The sequence below is a fragment of the Cynara cardunculus genome, assembly GCF_001531365.2.
Source record: "Cynara cardunculus var. scolymus isolate 2C chromosome LG 5, CcrdV1, whole genome shotgun sequence".
Taxonomy (NCBI): domain Eukaryota; kingdom Viridiplantae; phylum Streptophyta; class Magnoliopsida; order Asterales; family Asteraceae; genus Cynara; species Cynara cardunculus.
In genome coordinates, this window is record NC_037532.1 from 1592307 (window position 1) to 1618645 (window position 26339).

The 26339-nt window shown below is 37.5% G+C and overlaps 2 protein-coding genes across 2 annotated transcripts; one reads left to right on the forward strand and one right to left on the reverse strand.

The window, feature by feature from the left end:
• The first annotated feature begins 2512 nt into the window (after window positions 1-2512).
• LOC112513605 (tryptophan synthase alpha chain-like) lies at window positions 2513-7331 on the forward strand. Its single transcript, XM_025119921.1, has 9 exons — window positions 2513-2845; window positions 3133-3279; window positions 3867-3932; window positions 4416-4524; window positions 4744-4820; window positions 5248-5325; window positions 6044-6121; window positions 6213-6272; window positions 6990-7331. Exons 1-9 carry the CDS (start codon window positions 2645-2647, stop codon window positions 7122-7124), a joined length of 951 nt encoding a protein of 316 aa, XP_024975689.1. The 5' UTR covers window positions 2513-2644; the 3' UTR covers window positions 7125-7331.
• Window positions 7332-8086: 755 nt separating this feature from the next.
• On the reverse strand, window positions 8087-18575 carry LOC112513826 (guanylate-binding protein 2). Its single transcript, XM_025120194.1, has 18 exons — window positions 18458-18575; window positions 18187-18288; window positions 16869-16971; window positions 16600-16669; window positions 16459-16497; window positions 15451-15568; window positions 15309-15366; window positions 14603-14667; window positions 14454-14460; window positions 14265-14325; window positions 13935-13994; window positions 13351-13370; window positions 13091-13156; window positions 12838-13005; window positions 12194-12451; window positions 11269-11481; window positions 9410-9681; window positions 8087-8476 (listed from the first exon to the last, which is right to left on the reverse strand). The coding sequence occupies exons 2-18, from the start codon at window positions 18282-18284 to the stop codon at window positions 8338-8340; spliced, it is 1815 nt and encodes a 604-aa protein (XP_024975962.1). The 5' UTR covers window positions 18285-18288; window positions 18458-18575; the 3' UTR covers window positions 8087-8337.
• Between the last annotated feature and the right edge of the window lie 7764 nt (window positions 18576-26339).

Here is a 26339-nt window from a genome sequence, read left to right on the forward strand (position 1 = left end):
GCGCATCACTCTCTATTCTCATTCTTACTTCAAGCTTCTTTCAGCTTAAGTAAAAGACTCTTTTAGCAATATCTTTTCTTGTATTTGCTAACCTTTGTGTGTAACTTAAGATTGTTTAGATATGTTTCTTATACCTTATCTTTCCGCAGATAATCTTGTAAAATCTGTATTGATCTTCTTTATCAATATATATTTTAAATTTGAAAATTGTGTTTGTATTCATCCCCCCCTCTTCTACAAACTGTTTAGTATTCTTGTAGACCCTTTGGGACCAACACATAGCTACCAGCAGCTTCTGCAGCCACATCAGCAGCTCGCAATTTCACTGAAGAAGAGAGAAGGGGACACAAAGAAATCACTTGGGATGATAAGGAAGTATGTGGCATCTACATGGTGAAATTTTGCCCTCACGATGTTCGTCAACACTCGAAGCGATCTTGGTGGGTTTTGTGTTAGTTCCTCCTATTGTGTTAGACTAACTTCTGTATGTTAACTTGGTCATGAATCGTTGAAAAAAATAAAAACTTGTTTTTATTTTCTTTTTAATTATTGCTCTTTTTGTATTCTTTTAAGCTTTAAAAGGGTTTCCTTACTTCTTACAAGAATAACCAAAAATTATCGGTCAAAGTAGTTGATAAAGCTAGGCACAACAACAGTTACCTCATTTTCTTGAGGGTTACTTAACCCGTAATTGTTTTTTCTTTTGACAGGATGAAGTTATGATTGCTGGATTTGGGCGAAAGGGTCATGTCGTGGGAGATATTTCTGGAGTCAGGTTTAAAGTTGTGAAGGTTTCTGGTGTTTCGCTTTTGGCTCTTTTCAAGGAGAAGAAGGAGAAGCCAATATCTTAAGTTTTTAGAGTGGTTGCCGGAGGAATGCATCATCACCGGATCCTGTTCAACAAGTACCATCCGGTTACTTCGATAAAGTCGGTATGAGGTATTTCCACAGGCTCCGGAACAAGTTCCATTGTCCTATCGTGAATGTCGACAAGCTCAGGTCAATGGTGCCACAGGACGTTAAGGAGAAGTCTTCAGCCTACAAGGTCCCGGTCATTGATGTCACTAAGTTTGGTTACTTTAAGGCGTTGGGAAAGGGAGATGTGCCTCTGACGCAGCCTATGATGTTTTATGTCGATCAATGTTTACCCGATAAGCGCTTGGTAAACAAATGTGTTTGTTTTTACAARTATAAACAAACAATTTATTTTTTTATAAATGGTTGCAGTTGTYCAAGTAGACTGACATCTAGGAGTTCTAAATTTCAATTTGAATGAATTTGACAAAATTTTATAACCTGCAAAAGTAAGTTTGAGTGACGAATTTTACCGGTAAACAGCTATCAGGTAAGCGTTTGGGTAAATGGCCTAAAGTTAAGTACCACATTAGATGCGTGTGGCCTTTACGTCGCAGGGGTATATGAATGTATGTGTACATCTTATCCACTTGGATCTTGATTTTGAGTGAGATACACCGAGTATGTTTGAGGTGTCAATTTCTCTATTCATAATAAAATTTGACATCCCGCCGCATTGCGCGGGCACACAACTAGTACTAATTAAAAGGATACTTGCGTAACGTAACGAAATAAATCTCGATTTTAATGTTTAGTTTTTGTTCTTTGTGTTTATTGATATAATACGATTTTATATGGTTTTGAAAAAGAGTTACTATTTTCATATTTAAATGAAATATAAAATTGAAGATAATATACAATTTTGAAAAGAAAATATATTAATATTAATATCAAATTAACTATTTAATAGTTTTCGTTTTTTTGGTGTAACTTTTTTTATTCAATTTTTTATTATAATTTAATTTTGATTTACTAACAAAATAATTAATTTTTGGTTTAATAATATGATTTTTTTTATAAAGATAGTAATTAAACATTTTGTTAGAACTCAATGATTATCTTAATTATATTTTAGATTTTCTATATTTAAAATGAATATTTATCATGTATTTGGTTATGCTTATCTGCAGTTAGTTATATGAATTTAAAAATAAAGTTTTAATATGTTGTACTTTTAATTTGCATTAATAAACAGTAATTCATGTATAAAAAATGGTTGTCGCAGCAATATGTCTGTCAAGAATTGTTACAAGATGTTATATGTTTTTTATGTTATTTTTTACATATTTCGTAAAATCTAATTATTTTATTTTTGGAAAGTATTAAATAAGAGTAATTTATGAGTTATTCAAAACACCTATTTCAACAAGGATGGGCCAAATTATCCCATGTATTAATAAAAACAATTTAAATATCTGATTATGAATATATTATTGTGATTTTAGATATACTAATCAAATCTTTATTTGCTTAAAGCTAGATATATGTTTTTATTTTGGTCAAATTGTATGAAAAAGTAATCCATAACCATCACCCTCGTAAACAAATTTCGAAAATCAGGGGTATTTTAGTCATTTGCTCGATATTAATGATTAAAAATTACAAAATAAAATAAAATAAAATAAAATAAAAATAGAAAAATATGACTTTGCAAAACGGGGGTTAAAGATTCGATGTAAATAACCCCCATTTTCATCTGCCCTAATACTCCCCTCACTGAGTCTGTGTACCCTGCACTCTTGTTCAGCGTTTCAGGCTTCAACCGATACGAAGAGGAAGAGGATTGTAGATGGCCATTGCAGGGAACTCAGCAGCTTCATTTCTTCAGCTACACCAGAAGAAACCTCATTCTCTCTTCCGTCTCAATTCTCGAAATTCTGTTCCATTTTCTATCAAATCATCCTTCAATCCTCCTATGGCATCACTCGCTGTCTCTTCATCGACTCTTGGACTATCTGAGACCTTCTCCAAATTGAAAAAGGAAGGAAAAGTAAGTAAGTCTAGGGTTATATCACTCTTTTGCTTGATTTTCGTTGAAGGCTCGTCGTTTGTTCTTGAGCTATTGTGGGTTTTAGCTGATAAGTTGATTTGTTTGCTTTTGTTTCATTGGATTGTATAGGTTCTGATTGAATTGTTGGTTGTAGATTTCTATCTGTAAACATGTTTTGCAAATTTGAGACGATCGTTAGCATTGGGGGTTTATTTGATTTCGCAAATTAAAGACGATCATTAGAATCTGGGGTTATTTGTTCTTAATGTCTCTTATCTGTTTTTTAGGTAGCATTGATACCATTTATCACCGCTGGTGATCCTGATCTATCAACAACAGCTGAAGCATTGAAGGTGCTTGATTCTTGTGGATCGGATATAATCGAATTGGGTGTTCCATACTCTGATCCCTTGGCTGATGGACCAGTTATTCAGGTAAATTAGAGTGAATTTTTAGGTTTATTTAGGAACCACCTTTTTGTGAGTTTCAAGTAACGTGATAAATTATTCATGATAAATGTCTGACAGATATTCATGATGAATCACAATGCAGGTGGTTTCTAGATTTCTAAAATATTTAAGATTCATTTAAGAATCTTATATATTTTAGGAACCGGTAACCATCTTTTTTGTGAGTATTCATGATGAATAATGTGATAAAATATTCATGATAAATGTCTTACAGATATTCATGATGAATCACAATGTAGATGGTTTCTAGCTTCCTAAAATATTTAAGGTTCATTTAGGAATCTTATATATTTTAGGAACCTGGAACCGCCCTTTTTGTGAGTATTCTTGATGAATAATGCGACAAGATATTCATGATGAATGTCGTGACCGATATTCATGATGAATGTTGTGACGGATATTCATGATGATTACTCGCAAAATAGATGGTTCCTGGGTTCCTAAAATATTTAAGGTTCCTAAATGAACCTGCCCCTTGTTATCTATTGATTAAGTATTAGATGTTCTTCTAGATCTTTAATGTTCTACTTTTTTTTCATTTCTTCATGCAGGCTGCAGCTACTCGAGCACTGGCAAGAGGGGCCAATTTGGATTCGATTCTGGAAATGTTGAACAAGGTACCCTATATTCAACATGATTGTTATTTCAAGAACATAATAAACCCTGTTTCTCGTTGTATGTATAGAGGATATGTGATTCACTCTTGATGTTTGAGAGGAAGTGAGGGTGCATTGGGTACGCAGGACAACACTGGACAAGACAGAACAGAACAAAAACTTTTTGTCCACGGTAGGTGCAAAATTTAGATTGGACTAGGTGGAACAAAAATCAGGAAGATGGGACGAGATGGATAAATTACTAAACCACCCATGTCCAATTAAGACCCTAAAACTTTCCACGATTCTTCACCCCGCGTATCTCACTCTCACTGACATGTTCCATCTTGTCAGGTCATCGTACCAAACGTACCCTAAGGGATCAAAAGCTTTCCTTTATTATTCATTATCCGTTTTCTTTATATCGGTGTTTTATATAATGAGAGCATGGTTTTTTCTCCATGAAAGTCTAATATCGATTCTCTTATTCTAAACTCCAAATAGGTGGTACCCCAGTTATCCTGCCCAATTGCATTGTTCACTTATTATAATCCGATCCTTAAGCGTGGAGTGGAGAAGTTCATGATCACCGTGAAAGAAGTTGGAATACATGGTAACATAAATTATGTTTGATTACCTTTTTCAGAGAGTAGAATATCATATACTGTCGGCTGTCGCCAATATGTACATGACTTCAAATGTAAATATAGTTGCTACTATGCAATTTCCCGGATACAATCTTCCTTGTTTACTTCATATTTCTGATTCTAGCATGCCATTTTTTACGGTTCCAGTGTTATGAATTTGTAATTAAGTGTGTGTATGCTATTAGGACTCGTGGTTCCAGATGTTCCTCTAGAGGAAACTGAGGTTTTAAGACGGGAAGCTTCTAAGCATAATATCGAGTTGGTATGTTCACTTATTTCAGTTTTTTTGGAATAAAGCTGCAAACTAGCATGTCAAAACGATATATATTTAAATAAAGTTTGTCTTGAAAAATATTAGTTGCATAGTGGCAGGTTTAAATGATAACCATAAATATTTTGAGAACCTGGAACCAACTATTCATAATGAATATTGTGATAGATATTTGTGATGAATATTATGAATAATGAAAATGCATGATATTCATGAATATTTTAGGTTTATTCATTAAAAATAATTCATGAATATTTTAGGTTTATTCATTAAAAATAATTCATGAAATAGTTGGTTCTCCTATTCTCATTTAAACCCGCTCCAAGTTGCATAAATGAACATAGTATACGGATGCTATATACTCACATTCTGGTTGTGTCTCATTTGTTACTTACTGAAGCCTTGTTATTTCTTTAAGGTACTACTAACAACGCCCACTACTCCAAGAGAACGAATGAAATCCATCGTTGAAGCCACAGAGGGATTTCTGTACCTTGTAAGCTTCCATTGGATGCTCATATTTCTTTGTTTTCTCCTAGTTAACGAAAATACACAGAATTTTCAACATTTAACCCATGGTTTAAGAGAAATATTTGACCGTCATCCAATTTCTTGATTACCCTTTAGTGACAAAATAAGGAAATATGAAACTAAATCACTACTCCCTCCGTACCAAATAAGATGTCCATTTTCAAAAGTAAGTGTCTACTTTCCGATTATACCCTTAATTTTGAGATGGAGAAATTCATTACTCCCTCTATTGTTAAGGGTAAAATTGTCTATTAGTTAATTCAAAGGTGTAATAGTTACACATTTCAAAAACTGCATGCGTTTTTCATTGTGGACATTTATTTTGGGACGGAGGGAGTATCATCTTTTCTCTGTATCGACGATAATGGAGCAAGCAAGTAATTTAAGACTAAGAATTTACTAGAAAAAGAAATGTTGCAACTTAACTCTGGTAGAGCGAGGTATGTAGTCATGCTGCTTCAAAATTTTGAAAAATCAGGAAAAAGAAGTATGATAAAGAGCCTCTTTTGGCAACTTCATCTCATTATTTGTTGGCAGAAATAGTTGTTCTACTCTTTGAGGTAGATATCAGGTCTGCCTACATCTAATCCTCCACAGACCCTACCTTCGAATGAGATTTATTGGATCAGGTTGGTTTGGTTTTTTCTTTCTCTCATTATTTACCGGATAAACCTTATTAATAGGTGAGTTCTATTGGAGTAACGGGAGCTCGTGGTTCCGTGAGCGAAAAGGTTCAATCGCTCCTGCAGGAAATCAAAGCGGTTTGTTTTTTAATCCCTTAACTGCTTCAGATTCATTAATAAGATGAAAATGAAAATATTGACTCGTCATCTTGCCGTGTTCACTTTACAGGTATCAAACAAGCCTGTGGCCGTTGGTTTTGGCATTTCAAAACCCGAGCATGTGAAACAGGTATGCAGCGATTAATTATTGACTGACTGAAAAGGGCAAATGCAACGAACTTTGGTCTGATTTCTATTCTGTGTTGCATGCTTTCAGAACCTTCATTTTGGTACCCTCAGATGTTGGATTTCCATGCACATATGTAAACTAGGTACCTAAATGTCGAGAGGTCACATCTGAGGTACCAAAATCAAGGTTTTGAAAATGCATTACCCAAAATATAAATTAGATCAAAGTACGTTGCGTTTTCATACAGTTTACCCACAATTTGCCTGGCTACAAGTTTGATAGAAACGTTTGACTATCAATCAAATGTCTTAAATACCCTTTAACCGTGACAAAGTAGGGGTATTGTTTTGGGTTAAACCAATATCATCAATTCGTAATAAAGATCACAAGTAGCCAGGCTCTATTAAGTGCATACTTTCCGATTTCAAATAAGTGTCCACATTTCTAAATTAAGTGCATACTTTCCGATTCCACCCTTAATTATGAGATTGAAAAATTCATTTCTCCCTCTGTTATTAAGAGGGTAAAATTGACATTCAGTAAATTAAAAAGTGTAATAATTACACATTTCTAAAATTATGTATCTTTTTCATTGTGGACATTTATTTTGAGACGGAAGAAGTAACAAGTAACACAAACAAGTGAACACGAAAGTCTTGTACCATTGTTCTTTGGCGGCCACGTGACTTGTTTGGTGTAATCTTGTGGCGGTTGTAGGTGGTTGGATGGGGAGCGGATGGTGTGATCGTTGGTAGTGCTATTGTGAAAATATTAGGTGAGGCCAAGTCCCCGGAGGAAGGGCTTAAAGAACTAGCGGAATTTACAAAATCCCTCAAAGCCGCGTTGCTCTGATTACTCAAATCCGAATGAATTTTGTGTGGTTGTTTTTTAGCAGAGTTGATCAGCATTTTAATTTTAGAAACCGGAAGTCCGAAACTAGTAACATTGTTGAAATAGGGGGGTTTGAATCAATACTACTACCCTAGTCAACAATGAGATTTCTTGTTATTACAACTTTTAAATGCGTTTCTATTAAATTAAAACACCTGCATTGCCTTCCATTTGTTTTTGTTAACCGTGGTATCCGATCCAGTTTGCACACACCTTCGACCAATCCTAGAGGCTCTGGAGAACAGCCAAGGCCACATGAACCAGTGATCTATGAGGAGAATCCTTCTTGTCCAAGTGTTACTTTATCATCTAGTTGAACATTCTCGCTTCTAACCTTCTTTCACGTTAACTTACTTTAAAAATACTTCGTGTAATCACTAAAACACCACAAATCAGGCTTTGAGAACACAAAATCGGGTTTTTAGTAACCGGTCCAAATGGGTCTTGATCCTGAGCTAGCCGCGGACTTCCTACCAACTTGCCTATACCTAACTACATATATTTTAATCAAACCAAACAAACCCTTTATATCAGAGTTCGGTTTGAACCTCTACTATCAAAAAATAAAACAATTGTTTCTATGAGGAAAAAAAAACAAGTCCATATGGGACAAATAAGGAAAAATATACTTAAAAAACCATAATAAAAACAAACCCAAAAATGGAAATGGATTTTCTGGTGAAGTATACAATACACCATGGTATTAATAATCTAGCCGGCTTCCATGGTCAACAATAAAAGCAAGTGCTTTCAAGAGAACATATATAGCTCGGTTGGTAAATGTACAGAACGACTTTACTCAAATACAAAACAGGTATAAATTCTGCAGGAGACAAGCTTAAACCCCTCTACTAACCTCAGGTACTAAGTTCGCTCTGAAATGCCTCCTAAGAAGCGGGTTTCTTGTGGGGTAGGTCGGGATTGTCAGTAATCTAACCTTTTTTTGTACTCCATGAAGTATGGAATGCCTTTACACAATCATACATATAATTTGAATTGCTAAAGTTACATACATTCCATTCTTCTACATTTTCTATGAATTTATATCATTTAAAGAAAACTTGTATATCAACCTCAACCATCCCCACCCTCCTTCCTGCATTTTGTTTTCCAAAAAATAATGAGTAAAAAAGGTTGTTGATGATGATGATGCTGCTGCTGCTGCCATGGTCTTCTATTCTGATCTATGCCGAACTTTGGAACCACCATTGTTGTACAACGGTAACAAAGAATACGACCCATGTTTCCTCCTTCCGTAGCATCGCCAGTATAGCAACAATATCAACGCTAATAACCCAATTTGTATCGCCCATCTGTGTCAACCAACAACCGCTTAAAAATCTTGAATTTTTTAAGTAAAATATCAAAGATTCAAGATCAAGAAAATTTCCACATACTACAGGAACAAGGTACGTACTTTATTTGTCGTTGTTAAAGCAGCAATCTTTTAATTTTTCCTTTACAAGGCAAGGGATCTTAACAAAAATGGTCTCTCTACCCCTTAGGTAAAAGGCAATATATGCATACATCCTACCCACCGAGCCWACCCTCTGTGTGGGTTTTATTGGGTCCGTTTGATTTGGGTTCGAAGAGATTCTTCACAGCAACAATCTGTCTACCCCTGGGGTAAAAGGCAATATTTGCGTATATCCTTACCCTGATCTACCCTCTATGTGGGTTTTCCTAGGTTCGTTTGGTTTGGATTGGTTTTGGTTTTGGTTCGAAAAGATTCTTCACAAAAACAGTTTCTCTACCCCTTGAGGTAAAGGCGATGTTTGTGTAAATCCTACCCCGAGATCCTACCTTATGTGGGCTTTATTGGGTCCGTTTGGTTTCTGTTTGGGCCGACAAGATTCTTTGGGTATTTTACATATATAACTAATAGTCAAATGACATTCCATAAAAGCTAAACGAAAGACGGAGATTGATCACAAGATTCTCGTATGTATTCGAGCCCACATGGGTCTTTTATTTTGTCTTTTGTTATTGGAGGGTAATTTAAATATTTTATAGATACAACTTTCTTATAAACTATCAGTCCGAAGGTAACAATTTTCACCAGCCATAGGGAGTGACTGTTGCTAATCAAATCCAGCGGTGATGATCATTTCTTGATTTCCTAACTAACTTCGATCTCATTATCAGATTTTACTTCAAATTTCCAGGAATTCATAAGAATTTTCATGTCATAAAAAGTCAAATATTGGATAAACATAGCATGTTCAATAGATAAGCTCTAGATTTACCTGTCTAAATCAAGAATCGGGCTGTAAACGAGCGTTTCCCAAGTCGCTACTATGCAATGCCAAATGGGGTTGTAATAAAGAGACTCCGGTGACCAGAACATCCGTGTGTATGTCTCCAAGAAGATAAAGAGTATCCACGCCCCAATCTCGATCAAGATGAATTTTATGATAAATCGACCAACAATCACCATTACAAGCGAGAAAGCCACTAACCAATTAAACAGTCTGTGATTATATTCCTTGATGAATAAAGATTTTGACTTTCCCATCATCTGCACGTACACAAAATGTTTCAGTTCATGATTGCCCTTTCGAGTTTTGGAAAAAAACCAAACAAAACAAGCCCAGTATATCCCACCTATTTATGCAGACCTGTCCTTGACATAAGGGGGACCTATGAAGGCCCCAGGGTCCCATGCACCCTCTCAAACAGATTTTCGCAAGTAGAGAATTTTTTTGGTGTATGAAAGATGCATCTGCTAAACTTTGAATGGTGCTCCGGGATATTAGAGAATACAAGGGACATCAACCAAAAAACCGAACTGAAAAAGTTCCCTCGAAATCAACCAAAAAACCGAAAAACTCTCTTAATATCAACCAAGAACATGAAAAAATATCTCGAAATCAACCCAAAGAAATAAAAAAATCCCCTCTAAATCAACCAAAAACCTTAAAAAATCCTAGCGAATCAACCAAAAAACTTGAACAATCCCTCAAAAAGGTGAAATTAGGCTAAAAAAACGTAACACAACTTTGTGGGCCTTTGATCCACCTTAAAGGTGCGTTTGGTGTCCAGACAGAACAAAACAACACATAACAGGACAGGACAGAACAGCTGTTATGCGTATGGTCAAACAGAACTAGACATAACAGAACAAGTAAAATGACCAATTTACTCGTAATGAGTTGTTTCTATTTTTTGTATAATTTATTAAATTTATTAAATTATAATAAAATAATTGTTTTTATAACAAAATATATCATCATAAAGTTTTCATAGGAACAACTAAAATGAAACCAAAAATAAAAAATTATGTAGTTTTCAATTTTATATTATCCCTAATCTACTTTTATTATTAATATATAATAAATTACATAAATTAATAAGAATATAGAAACCATATAAAAAATAATATTTTGAGGACGGTAAAATGAAAGTTTAAAAAGCATCAAATACAATAAATAAAAGTTAAGGAATGAATAAAATGTAAAAATGAGACCTATTTGACGTTTTAGACGGGAATTAAGTTTTATTTTGAGGTTATTGGTAAAATATAAGTCTATTCCACCTTGTTCCATCCTCTTCCAGGTAGGGGTGGAACAGGCATGTTTCACTTTGTTCCACTCTATTCATGTATGTTCCACATAAAAGTCCTGCCAAATGTGGAACAGGATCCCTATTATGTTCTGTTATGTCCTGTCCAGTGTACCAAACGCACCCTAAAGGTGCACCCGCTCAACAAAAAATCCTGGGTCCGCAGCTTGGACCGTAAAGGGAGCAGCTGTTCTAGTGAAGACCCCTGGTCTGCAAAAGTGTGCGAAAAAGAAAAAAGACGTGGGAAGTCCTAATGATAAATAAAGGCTTGGTCACATTTCGAAAATGTACACAAAAATGTTCATCGATATGTGGTTGCCATTTTAAATTTTAGGCCAATATATCCCACCCATAAGTGGGGTCCAGGATGTATGCAGACCATGTCCCTACCCAAATGGCAGAGCAGCTGTTTCAGTGAAAGACCCCCGGTTTTCAAAAAAGGTGTGAGAAAGAACGAAATTTGAGGTAAATAAAGGTTTGCCCATAATTCCGTTAACCATTTGTCTTCAGATATAATGATAGTAACATGAAAAGATAAGCCAACCTTCACCATCCGTTGCTCGTATATTGTTTTAGAAGGCCCGACACACTCTTTTTCGAAACTTTGGTTGCAATGGAGGAACCCTGCGTTGAATTTGGCCATGGACGGCAATCTAAGGACTTGAAGTTGGTCCATTTTGTCCTCGCATGTTGTATAGAGTGCCTCACACAATGTTGAGGATTGATATTGGTTTGCCATAACGAAATTCTTAAACATCTGCCAAAGAACTTATAAATATATTAGAATATAGAGGTTGATACTGTAAACCAAATGAAACCAGTATATCCCACTCGAAAATAGGGTCTATGGGGTGGGATGCACGCAAACATGATCTCTACCCCAAAGGGTAGAGTGGTGAGTGGTTGTTTCCGTGAAGACCTCTAGCATGTGTGAGCGATATATAGATGTAAGAATACCTCTGAAGGCAAAAGTTTATTTGAGAACCATAAATATTTGTGGAACCTAAAACTGATTAGGAACCCAAGAACCGCCCACAGCACGACATTTGGCGTATTCATCAGGAATATTAGAATAACACTTCCATATTCATCATGAATGTATTATGATGAATATTCATCCTGRAGAGGGACACGTGGCAGGTTGTAGACACTTCCCGGGTTCCTAATCGATTTTGGGTTCCTAATAGAACTTCCCTCTACGCAAGTATACATGCATTGGTGCTTATACTCACTGAAATTCAAATAGTGCATTTCCATTAATGCATATGCTCACTGAAATTCAAATAGTGCATATTCATTAATGAATATGCACTATTTGAATTTCAGTGAGCATATGCATTAATGGAAATGCAATGAATATACAGGTTCTCACAATTCTCATTTAAACCTTCCCCTACTGTTAAAACGCACAAAACATAACAAGAATCCTAGTATAGTTTACAGGCGCACGCAAATGCTCRAATTCTTACCTTTTCAATGTCTTCATTGAGTGCTTCAACAGATTTCTTTGCATGGTGACGGCCAAAATGTTGTTCTTCAAAAACTTTAAACGCTTCTAATCTTGAAGCTTCATGGATGGATTGAAGGGATTGCTCGGAGATAGGTAAACGCACTTTGCTCATACTATCCTCATATAACTTCAGACATCGCTCGAGAATTTTCTTGTTGAATACCTCCACGAGAGAGCCTGTTGATGGAATCTCCCCTTTGTTCAAAGCTTCCAAAATCTAAAATCGAACAATTTTCTCAAGTTATTTAACAATCGTATGATAAATAAAAAAAGGGTCGTAAATGGATATCTGAAAATTTGCTATCTGATCGAATTAGGTCATATTTGCAACCATAAGCTAGCTTATTTTTTGAGCTTATTAGAAAGGGAAAAAAAGATTCGTTTGGCTAGCCATAAGCTACAAGTAGTGTTTCAATAAGCTCCAGGGACGGATTTTTCATTTTTCTCAATTATTCCCCTAGTATTTTTCATTTATTTTTTCAACATGTCCTTTTAGGTCATTTTACTTTGTCATCCAATTTATCAGCTAGTTTCACCAAACATGATTAGCTTGTCAGCCAACAACTAGCTTATTAGTATAAACAAAGGGTTATTGACAGGAACCTTTTCAAGAAAAGATACAAACTCCTTCCCATTAAGCGATTTGCCCTGTACAATCTTTGGACGGATAACAGATTTGACAACTTCTTTCAATTGTTCTCTCTTTTTGACGTAACTCTGGTCAAGCTCCCCATCTTTCAAGTCACAGAGCTTCGTTCTTTGGAGGTGTGGCTGCTCGAAAATGCAGAATAGGAACTATTAGCAAGATAGAAAAGAACAGGATTCTTTATGAAGTAATTGTATGTAAAGACCTTACTTGTGGTAAGCTGAAAGCGGTGCTATTGTCTCCCATAATAGCTAGGGAGTCTCGAATCTGATTGACCTATTTTACACACAAAAAATTAGACGTTAAACCAAACCCAAACAAACCTGCTATATCCTGCTCGAAAGCAGGGTATGGGAGGGTGCGATGTTTGCAGCCCTGATCTCTACCCCTAAAGGGTAAAGCGGTTGTTTCCAAGAGTAGGTAAATTATATAATTCATGTCTCACAGATAGATATCTGAAGAGTTGGTACCTGATCGATATTTTTGTCACCTGAAAAAACAACACACTTACTCAGGCATTTGTTGGATAAGTTCCGTCACAAAAAGAATGCAATAATTTTCTTTCTGGAATTCCTATAGTAAATGCAATATTCCACCTTTACAGAAGTTCCAATTTATATTCTTTTTTGCCCATTAGTAACCATTTTACAATATCAATAACTAGAGATGCGCAGAGGACCAGTTAACTGACTTTGGACCAGTAAGGACCGAGGACAGGTTAAAGAAGGCCCAGCCCAAGGAGCTGTTATAGGCAAAAGCCCATTTTGGTCCTAAAACTTGAACCTAAGACCGGTCCTTAACCGGTTAACAAATGCCTGAATAAAAACATTGATTCTGGTGACGAAAACTGAAAGAGTACTCTGTTTTGTAGTTGTGGAGGGTATTTTAGATATTTGACTAATAATAACGTAGCATTTATTTTGGGACAGATGGGGTAGTAATCAGATAAATAAAACCAAACCAAAAGAGCCCATTATATCCCATCCAGAGGTGGGGTTAAAGTAATCAGATAAATAGCCCATAAATCGAGTAACATACACGGAAAAAAACTAACCATCAGAGTTAGGAACATGCCGTAGAGCTTCATCTACCATTTCTTTTACAGACTTCCCCTCTGTAACAAGCCAAAGCAACGTCAAAGAATGAAGTTATAACGCCACATTGTACGGTCTACAAGTCCATCAATTTAAAAATTCACCATTCCATACAAGAATTACAAAAAATGGAGCTACAATGGCCCAACGGCATCCAGGTTACCCGGTAGATCCCAACCTTCTTTGAGGTCAAGGGTTCAAGCCTCACCAACATGAGGAGTGTGTGAGTTTTTCCATATAAAAATATTATATACAGAGTTGCATAAAATAACAATTTTCTTTTAACTTACGTAAAAAGTCACGTTGTATAAGCCACAGTAGTTTCGCGGGTTCAAAAGCCACATCCTGCCCCTGCAAGTATATTCAGGTCTAACCCATCACACGCAAAGCAAAACTTGACCTCACCACAAGCTCCTTACTGTCTTTAAAGAAAGAAAGGATATACGCTTGAAGAAATATCGAAGTCGTTTGAAGGTTACCTTTACTCTGTTCATTTGACAAGAAGACACCAAAAAATGAAAGGAAAAAAAGAAGTCAGTTTTGGCCATGTTATAGGGGCTAGAAAGCTAATTTCGACAATAATATAATCATTAAAGAAACATAGTGACCACTTCAAATCAAAACTAACCTTCCATAGAACTCTTCAGCAAGCTCAACAGCAAATGACAATCGGGATATATCAGCTTCGCGTATCTGAAAAGATGAAAATTAAATCACCAGCAAACGCGTAATTTAAGCAGAACTGAGGCATGCACCAAGGTAAAACCTTCACTGCCGCTCATCTATATTCAAAAAGAGTGACTATGGTGAATGTTGTAACATATTCATCATGAATGTGTGATTCATGATGAATAACACGTCAATTTCATCATGAATGTGTGATTCAAGATGAATAACACGTCCATATTCATCATGAATGTGTGATTCATGATGAATTAGACGCCCATATTCATCAATCAGTTTTGAGTTCCTAACAGAACTTCCCCCGGGACTTTTGATTTGGGGGGGGGGGGGTAAAATGTACCTAGACTTGGCCTCTACCTTAAATAGTAGAGCGGTTTTTCCGAGAAGACCCCCGGCTTATGAAAAGTGCATGAAAGAGAGAAAAGTAGGTAGTTTTAAATTTCAAAAAATGTTGGATATAAATAAGCAATAAAATCTTACTGGATTTTCACTAGGTGAAACCATCGTTCTTGTGAAAATGAACGAAAGAAAGAATTTGGACAAAAATGAAGAATGCAATAAAGAAACTTCACATTTGCATTTCCACAATCTGTCCAAGTAAGAATACTGTTCCTAATCTCAGACCGACCCTCTAGAGACTGAAAACTAACCGTCTCAGGCAAATTGTAGATGAGCACGGAACTCAAAACCGTTGCGAGAGCAAATATCCTGTAAAAATTTGGATTAGAAAAGAGGATCCATGATTACAAATGATGAGAAAAAGACAAAATGATGCTAAGACCCGTAGAACACCTGTCATCGTAGACATTTGACTTCCCGATACTTTCAAATCCCTCTGTGTCTAGATAAAAGACGGAGGTTTTCACTCCATTGATGTCCATTTCAACCGGCGTTCCCCATACCCATATTCCTAAAAACCACAGACGATACATTAAGTGATACAAATATATACTCGTATAGTTATTGGTCTATACTTACACAAGCTTTAGACTTCAGACAATTATAGAAGATAACAACTAAAGTTAAAGCAAAAGACGGTATATGTGATTGCTTAAAATAGTAATTTAACCGATAAATGAATTATAATAACATTATTAACGTAACCAAAGTTATAGTGCCATCTACTTTCAAAAGATAAGTAAGCAAAGATTAAAAAAAACATAAATATAATTGGTGTATATTGTTTGTAGATCATTAATTCAGAATAAATGTCCATATTATTATATACTACTCCCTAAATCCAAAAATAAGTATCCACATTTCTAATTTAGGGCATGTTTGTTAGCAGCTTAATGAGCTTCATGAGACTCACAACTTATTCAGGCAGCTATGGATGACTGTTTAGCAGTGGCTTAATGATATAGAAAGTGGCTTATTCAGTAAGCTTCTAGGGGGAGCTTTATGCAGAAAGCCAAGATTTTACCATAACTGCTCCTCCCAATTAAAAAACATGCTCTTTCCATCTATGAAAAAACTCTCCAAACAAAAACTTTCCCAATCTATGGAGATAGATTAATCCACACAGACAGCTTTATCCATACAGGACTTAAATGAAAACCAACCAAACATCCCCTTAGTTAGTCCCAAAACAAGTGTCTACTTTCCAATTCTACCCCTAATTATGGGATGAAGAAATTCATTGATCCATCTACTATTAAGGGTAAAATTGTCATTTATTTCATTATAAAGTGTAACAATTACAAATTTCTAAAACTTAGGGCTTTTTTTATTCTGGACATTTATACCAAGGGAGAACAATAAAACAATTCCAAGAACTTAAGGAAATATTCTGGTGGATACCTTTCGTTTTAGTGTCACGCATGTGGCCGACACCAAAACCTGCAAAGTATCAAACTTCAGAGCATAAAATTACATCAAATAAAATCAAATTACATGCGGTACAAGTGCAGTACCAGCATAAACTTCTAAACGGGATCATACCTTCATAACAAGAAAGTGAGAGAAGCTGATTAAGTAAGAAAGATTTTCCAGATCGATATGGGCCAATCACCTAATAAGATAGCCACATAAATCATTCAAAATATGCAGGAAAAATTAAAATAAATACATGAAGAATCCCCATTTGGTGCAGTTTTACAAAATGAAAGCCGGTAGCGTTTGCTATTCAAAAGACTTTAAATAGAATGTTGGGCCCTAGACTACAAAGATAAAAAGTTGAAAATATCATTGGCTATGGATATCAAGCTTACAGCAACGGCTGCTATAGGATTTGTTATTCTCGAAATAGCCTCCAGTCCTTCCCTGGAAATACGAAGTTTTGTATGACCTGGATCAGGTTCTATGATAGGAAACCTGCAGGACAATAAGAACGGTCATTGCAAAGCTACAATCTAGAAAGTTCCAAGAAAACACTTAACGAGGATGCAACTTCTTATGCACCCTAGGTAAAATGTTGTCACTCGTATATACCACAATTTAAAACTGCAAACTTCATTCCGCGAACCATCATTGTTCTTGATACATTTTAGAGGGTGAAGTAAATCTACAAATCCCACTAAAGCCATGTTGGCAACCATAAGCTAGCTTATTTTTTGAGCTTAATGATAAAACCCTGTTTGCTTAGTCATAAGCTAGCTTTTTGAAAAGCTAGCTCAAGTGTTGGCCAGTTTGAAAGCGTTTGAACAATCCAACCCAACTGGTACAGTTTGAAAAATCTAAACCCGTTAAAAAGATTTAATCATCCAACCCAACCCGTACGGGTTGGGTTGGTCGGACAGTAACATCCGAGATCAATTCTTGGAACACATCTAAGTAATGACTCCACTTATACCGATAGCATATGACATTTATCAACATACTTTCATGATTCTATATGACACATTGCTTTCATAGCACACATTCACATTCAACTGGATCCTCACTATCTAGCAATCAACCCTTTCATCAATAGCTGAAATTACAACTTCAATACCTAGAAGGAAGTGGGAATGGTCAAAAGATTGCAGAGGCGGATAATACATAAGATGGGTATCGGTTTTCATCCCCTGATTCCAACCCAACACCCACAGTTTAAAGATTTTACAACTCAACTAGCCATCGGGCGGCTTCAGGCTGGGTTATTTCGGGTTGGGTTGGTCAGCTTTTCGTGCACCCCTACAAACAATGCAACTCATAGAGCTATTTGTTACTCAACGGGCAGCTTGCATAAAAGACTAGGGACTTCTATATTTCAGAACATCCAAAGCCCATAAAATCCAGGCATTGCATAGCAAATGCAAACTAGATGTGGGGTATTTTGCTAATTGAACACAAACCATTATCGATTTACAGAGCTTGATGTTAACCATTTTGAATACTATTAGCAATTTGGTCAAAGAAAACTTAAAATCCATAAGATTCGAAGCATAAATTCACCCATTGGAGATCCAAAATCAAAGTAAATCTAACTCGAGGGAGTTGTAATAATCCGTAAATACGCATTGACCCAAATCTCAATATTACACTATAGACATCCACTATTGGATTCTCAAAATCAAAAATTAGAACAATAGACTGGAGACTACTTACGCTTGATTGAAATCATCAATCGCAAATACCCCAAAAGGGGAGGGGGATACGCATAAGAAAATAAAAAGGGAAGCGATCCACCACAAAGCCTTCGACATTGATCTGAACCAAAATGAGCGTGTTATCTTGCAAATGCCATCCGTTCTAAAGAAGTATATGTAAATCTCGAAGGTGTTTCCCCCAAATGGGCAATCGAATAAAACAGATGTAGTGTAACTTGTTGTGAATGCAATAAGAAGAGAAACAAAATCAGAGAAAGGATCTCAAAAACCTAATTTTGAAAGATTGGCAAAAGGGGTTTCGTGTTTGGGTGAAGTAAGATCTGGGAATGATGATGAGATTGCAAGGAAAGGGGACGAATTTAAAGAAAGATTGGGAGTGTTCTTCTCTTTCCTTTTTGAAACTCGAATCAGACCCTTATAACTGCTGGACAAAGGGGGAGGAAGAAGAATATGGGGTTGATTTTGTGGAGATTCATATGATTATCTTATTCATTACGGAACTGTAACGTTTGATGGTATCAAAATGGTAGGAATTGACTTTTCAAACCTAAGTGTACGTTTGGATCCACTGTTGTTTGACATTTATTAAAGGATTGGGTGGGAAATGATTTAAGAGGGGTGAAATGAAATATAATTGTTTGGTAATTATCTACGTTAAGATTAGGGCGCTGAATGGTTAAAGAATGTACATTATACAAAATTATTAAGAAGAGTTTAGAACCATTAAAAGACAAACATTTTTTTGTCAAACAAGATTCACTTTTTCACGATTTAAATATTGTTTTTTAATTGAACTACTAAAAGATAAACAAACTTCTTCTGGCATTTGATAGGATAAAAACTGGACATAATATGACATGATAAATAAAATGTTCGATTTTATCTATAATGAGTTGTTTATATATTTTTATTGACTTATATAATTTATTAAATTGTAATAAATTAAATRTTTTTTTATAATAAAATATATTATTATAATTTATAAAGATGATTAAATGATATCAAAATAAGAAGTTTATTATAATTTTGAGAATGGTAAAATGAAATTTTAAATAGTATAAAATACAATAAATAAAATTTAAAGAGTGAATAAAATGTAACAATAAGGATGTATTTGATGTTATAAAAGATTATTACTTTTTGTTTTGACATTATATTGGTAAAATAAGTTTGTTCCATCTTATGGCACTTCCATTACATCTCTACGAACCTTAACCAATACGTTGTGACCCAAATATTTAGGAATCATAGGTTTAATACGAAATATTCATCAATGTAAATATTATTTTTAATAAATATAACTGATAATTATATTGAATACAAATTATATTTAAGTTTGGTTCAAGATTTTTTTTTATTAACTTGGATATCCAATCCGCTATGCGAGCCGACTAATCTCAGGGCAACCACTTGCTTTGCAGATAGCCCGGAGTTACCGCATTTGAACCTTTGTGGCCACAAAGGGATTTTTATTCCTCATTGGATTTGAATCTGGTACCTCCTGGTACTTTTGACCTTTGGAGCCAAGCTCAAACTAATCAGACACCACCATTATGGTTTTTCAGTTCAATATTTACTAACATATAAATAGAGTTCATAAGGTTGAATAAGAATTTTAATTTATATGATTCAATCTCGTTTTTTGTATCTAAACTTGATCAATTATGACTCAACCGATTTGAGTTTGAGATCAAATTACTCGATAAGAGATCAAAATTAATTAATGTGATAGTGAAAAGTCATAGTTAAATTATTATATTTCTAAAACCATTAATAGAATCATAAGGATGGTGCTCAATTAGTTTAAGCTTGAGCTCAAAATGTCAAAAGTGTCAAGAGGTCCCAGCTTCGAATCCGAGAGGAAATAAAATTTTTCTCGTGGCCACGGAGGTTCAAATACGGTGACTCCAGGCTACCTGAGAAGCGGGTGGTCGCTCTTTACAATTCAGGGAAGAGACAAAAATCATGTCAAGCTTATATAGTTAGGTGCAGAATGATTAAAAGACTCTCATGATATAGTGCAAAATGAAATATAATTGTTTAGTAATTATTTACAATGAAAATAGGGCGCTGAATGGTTAAGGAAGCCTCATGATACAAAATTATTTAGAGAGTTTTAACAAACCATTAAGAGATAGATTTTTTTTATCAAACAAGATTCACCTCTTAAAGATTCAAAAGTTACCTCTTAACAGGACTATTAAAATCGATCATACTCTAGTTATTTTAAACCCAAATAAAGCGTGCCCGTAATGCCATATTGCCATGCATACAACGCCAAAGCCTTGTTATGGTTGGGCCCAAGCCCAATGTATTTTATTTGGTTCACTTGCAGGCTTTATGTTCGTGGACAAAAGGTCATACTCATACATACCTAGGGATTGAATAAAGAAAAGCCTCGGTTCAAAGACGGGCCGAAACCCGTCAAAAAAGCCTGGGCCTAATAGATCGCTTATCAAACGGTTACCAACAAGAGTCACTATTATTATTTTATGTGATAATATTTCTTGCCATCGAAATAGATTGATAATAAGCATTTATCATCTGATAAACATTTACCAGGTAAGATTTATCACCCTGATTGACTATGTAAAATTACCAGTCCTTGTTATGTTCACCCAATAAAGTAATTGATCAGATAGGCGTTTACCAAGGTAAGTGTCTACTAAACGGCCTCCAAGTTTAAAAGGAATAACATCTCTAATAAAACATTAAAAGCCAAAAAAGATGTCATCTCTAATCCAACGATATAACATAAGAAAAATGTGTCCGCTTCTGATTAAAAAGGGAATGACACAAATTGATACGGGACACTCAGCTACACAAACCCAACCACATGATGYCCAACAGGCTTCGAGGCCCAAACGCTTTGTCAAAAAGCCCAACCGGTACCTTGACTAGAATGGTTCAAACAAGCTACCAACTCTTCACCACTTTTCTTTTATTGTCGCATGCACATGCTAATAATTAGGAAGCACTACCAGTAGTTTTCCCATGTTCTTTTCCATGTCCCATGAGCCGATAGTTTAGCTGCATTTTCCATTCATTGTTAGTATTTAAAGCATTGCATTTTTTTAATGAGATATCAGAAAATTGCTCCAAGATTGCTCTTTCTCTTCTTAACTGCTTGGGAGAATTGACCCATCTCTAATTGGGTTGCATCATTTGGTGCTTTCATCATCGTTACCATGCCTCCGCGAAAGGATTCCACTTCCGACGATCCCCCATCCGACATCCAAACACTCATCCAATTAACCTCCACCCTCATCAGCCAAATCACCGCCCAATCCGCCAAAATGACCGAGCRAACCGACGCCATCACCACTCTCACTACCTTCCTCACCAAACCAGAAAATCGGAACCCACAACCCCCAACCCACCCCCACCGCCAACACCACCACCCCACAATGATAACCCTCGCCACCCAAAATCCTACTTCCTACATTCGATGGTTCCAACCCCCTAGATTGGGTTTTCCAAGCGGAAAACTACTTTACCTATTACTCTATTCCACCCGCTCAACGCATSGCCATAGCCGTCTTCTACTTCACCGGTGATGCCCTAAGTTGGTACAAACATCTCTCAAATAACAATCTCCTCGGATCTTGGCCGGACTTCACCCGTGCTCTCGAAACCCGATTCGGTCCCTCCACCTATGAAAACCACCAAGCTACATTATTCAAACTCCGCCAAACCACCACCGTTTCCTCTTACCAAACCGACTTCGAGAAGATAAGCAACTGTGTCACCRGCTTATCTACCGAAGCACTTCGCAATTGTTTCATCTCTGGCTTAAAACCCGAGCTACAATCCGAACTCGCCCTCCACAATCCTACTACCTTACACCAAACGTACGGTCTTGCGAAATTAATCGAAGACAAACTCACCATCCACCGGCCCCGTTACAATCCCKCCTCACGCCTTCTCCTTCAACCCACTACCCAACCCACCAAACCAAACATCCCTACCATTACTCCTACAACCAACACCACGACAGCAGGATTGTTGCCTGCCCCAAAACCACATCCCCCTCTACCYTATACCCGTCTCTCCCCCGAGGCACTGCAAAAAAGACGAGCCGAAGGGCTCTGTTTTCGATGCCCAGAAAAGTATCGACCCGGACACMTTTGTAGCCCACCTCAATTCCTACTCATAGCCGATAATGACAATGATCTTGAGAGCGCCCACTTACCCGATTCCGGTTTTTTTACTATCGAAGACCCCAAACCAAATACCACTCCGCAAGTTGACCAAACCAATCCCCACCCCCCACACTTTCTTTCACTCTCGGATGCTGCATATTTTGGATTACAGTCACCAAGATCGGTCCGCGTCACTGGTTACATCCATAATCAACCCGTCACCATCCTTATAGATTGTGGAAGCACACATAATATAATCCAACCACGTATTGCTTCCTTACTACCCATGCAACCCACCAATATTACCCCTTTTCCTGTGATGGTTGGCAGTGGCCACTTTTTAGAGTGCAATTCTTTTTTTCCATCCACCCCCATCGAAATTCACAAAACCCAATTGGGCCACTCAGCTACACAAACCCAACCACATGATGCCCAACAGGCTTCGAGGCCCAAACGCTTTGTCAAAAAGCCCAACCGGTACCCCCCTCATACCCAACACTAAACCAATCAATGTCAAACCGTACCGTTACCCACACTACCAAAAAGAAATCATGACCTCCCTCATCACCGAAATGCTCGCCGATGGCGTCATCCAACCTAGCCAAAGCCCCTACTCCTCACCARTCCTACTCGTTCAAAAAAAAGATGGCACGTGGCGGTTCTGCGTTGATTACCGGGCCCTCAATGCCGCCACAATTCGCGACAGATTTCCGATTCCTACCGTGGACGAACTGCTTGATGAACTACACGGCGCTACCATCTTTTCCAAAATAGATCTCCGCGCAGGGTACCATCAGATTCGCGTAGCCCCAGCTGACATTCACAAAACGGCGTTCCGTACCATCGATGGTCATTATGAGTTCTGCGTAATGCCATTCAGCCTCACCAACGCACCATCGACCTTCCAGTCGGCCATGAATGATCTGTTTCGATCTGCCTTGCGCAAGTTTGTACTCGTTTTTTTTGATGACATATTGGTGTACAGTGCCTCGCTATCCCACCATTATGAACACCTCGGGTACGTTTTCAAAACCCTGATGGACAATCAATATCACGCCAAAGCATCCAAGTGCATGTTTGCCTCCAATTCCATCCCCTTCTTGGGCCATATTATCTCAGCCGCGGGAGTCCAAGCTGACCCAGAAAAGCTTTCGGCAATTAAGACCTGGCCCACCCCTTCCTCCTTCACCCAGCTTCGAGCCTTCTTGGGCCTAACGGGATACTACCGCAGATTTGTCCCCAMWTACGCCCAYATAGCATCTCCCTTAACCGATATTCTAAAAAAATCGGCATTTACCTGGAATGAGTCAGCCGCCACCGCCTTCTCAGMCCTCAAGGCAGCAATGTCGCAACTCATAACCCTATCCCTCCCAAACTTTTCGGAACCATTCGATCTCACCACTGATGCCTCCGGTGTCGCCATAGGCRYTGTCCTCTCCCAAAAMGACAAACCTATCTCYTTTTTYAGCAAGAAACTTTGTGACAGGATGCAAGCCAGTTCAACATACATACGCGAATTGTATGCAATTACAGAGGCGATCAAGAAATGGYGACARTATCTTCTAGGTCGCAAGTKTCGGGTTTATACGGACCACCACAGCTTGAAACACCTCCTTACCCAGACAATCCAAACACCCGAGCAACACAAATGGTTAACCAAACTATTGGGTTACGATTTCGAATTACATTACAAACCCAGGAAAGAGAATAAAGTCGTTGATGCCCTGAGTCGTCCGGATCAATCCACCTTCATGGCCCTTTTCCAGTCCCACAGCCACATGGCTCGATGAACTCCGCACATATTACCTTAACGATCCCGACGGGAGGAAGTTGATTGAGCAATTGGAGACAAACTCACCCTCACTACCACAACACACACATCACAACGGCTTGGTCTATGTCCAAGGCCGTCTTTTTATTCCTAACATACCACATCTTCGTGTTCTTATTTTGYWGGAATTTCACACCTCCACCTTGGGAGGACATGCCGGARTACAAGCAACCTTCCRAAGACTCTTACCATCGTTCTTTTGGCCTACATTAAAAAAAGATGTCATCGATTTCATCAAACAGTGCCCMATTTGCCAAGCCATTAAATACCCTACCCACAAACCCTACGGATTGCTACAGCCCCTCCCCATTCCATCACACCCTTGGCATGATATCACAATGRACTTTATTACCCACCTCCCACCTTCGAATGGCAAAACCGCCATTTGGGTTATAGTCGATCGCCTTTCCAAATTCGCCCACTTTATCTCCTTACCCACACACTACACCGCAAACACGCTAGCATCTATCTTCCTCAGAGACATATACCGTCTCCATGGATTACCAAACTCRATTGTATCCGACCGAGACCCGCTGTTTTTAAGCCACTTTTGGACCCAACTCTTCAAACAATTGGGTACTAAACTCCGCCACTCCGGTGCTTACCACCCGCAAACTGATGGTCAATCCGAAGTGGTCAATCGATGCCTCGAATCCTACCTACGGGCCTTTGTACATGATGAGCCCCGTTCATGGAATCGCTACCTCTACCTTGCAGAATTCTGGTACAATACAAGCTATCACTCCTCCACCAATATGACACCTTTTAAAGCTATGTATGGCCGAGAAGCAACAACAATCCATGATTACACCCCAGGCTCAAATCCGACTGCTTCTATCGATGCCTCACTTGTGGAACATCAACGCATTATCACTGCTCTGAAAATAGCGCTGGACAAGACTAGGCAGCGAATGACTAAACAGGCCAACATAAACAGAATGGAGAAGCAATTCCAGGTCGGCGACCTCGTCTACTTACGCCTACGCAACTATCGCCAGACTTCCGTCGCARCTAGAGCAAATCAAAAACTMTCCAAACGATATTTTGGCCCTTATCGCATTCTCGAGAAAATTGGGCCCGTGGCCTACCGTTTACAGTTGCCTATCGCATCCCGTGTGCACCCCGTTTTTCATGTCTCGTTACTCAAGGAAAGCCACAGTCAATCAGTCTCCACAGAATTCCCAAGCGAGTGGCTACTCGATTATCCAACGAGCGAACCCGAACCAGAGTGCATTCTTCAGCAACGCAATTTCGGCGTCAACACGGAGGTCCTCATACAGTGGAAAAATCAAGAACCCTCAGACGCTACCTGGGAAAACTTACATGACATCACCATCCGATTTCTAGCATTCGTCGGCCACGAGGACGAGTCCGCTGTCGAGAGGGAGGAGATTGATACGGGCCACTCAGCTACACAAACCCAACCACATGATGCCCAACAGGCTTCGAGGCCCAAACGCTTTGTCAAAAAGCCCAACCGGTACCTTGACTAGAATGGTTCAAACAAGCTACCAACTCTTCACCACTTTTCTTTTATTGTCGCATGCACATGCTAATAATTAGGAAGCACTACCAGTAGTTTTCCCATGTTCTTTTCCATGTCCCATGAGCCGATAGTTTAGCTGCATTTTCCATTCATTGTTAGTATTTAAAGCATTGCATTTTTTAATGAGATATCAGAAAATTGCTCCAAGATTGCTCTCTCTCTTCTTAACTGCTTGGGAGAATTGACCCATCTCTAATTGGGTTGCATCACAAATAGTAATAATGAATACTTTACCACTACTTTTGAATACCGATTGAAACATCTAAAGCGCAGAAATCCTAAAAACTTTCATGCTAAGAAGAATAGATATTAAAATTTAAGATGTCGTAAAACATGCCTTGTTATGGTAGAATATATGTTATCTAAAATCTATAAATGGATAGAATCAGATAAATAGACTAAAATATTGATTACTTAACGGATCCTCTTTAATGTAGTTATTCCAGCCTTCAAATGACGAAAACTGTCATTTCAAACGTCCAAAAACGAATGCATCAATATTGAACAAAACATAAAGACGAAAAACGTACTTTACTCTGAATTTGTGCTATTAATTGTGTCGCTATAGTGGTGCTATCACGGTTCGAGATCATGAGACAAATAACGGTCCCAAATTACCGACATTATTAGCC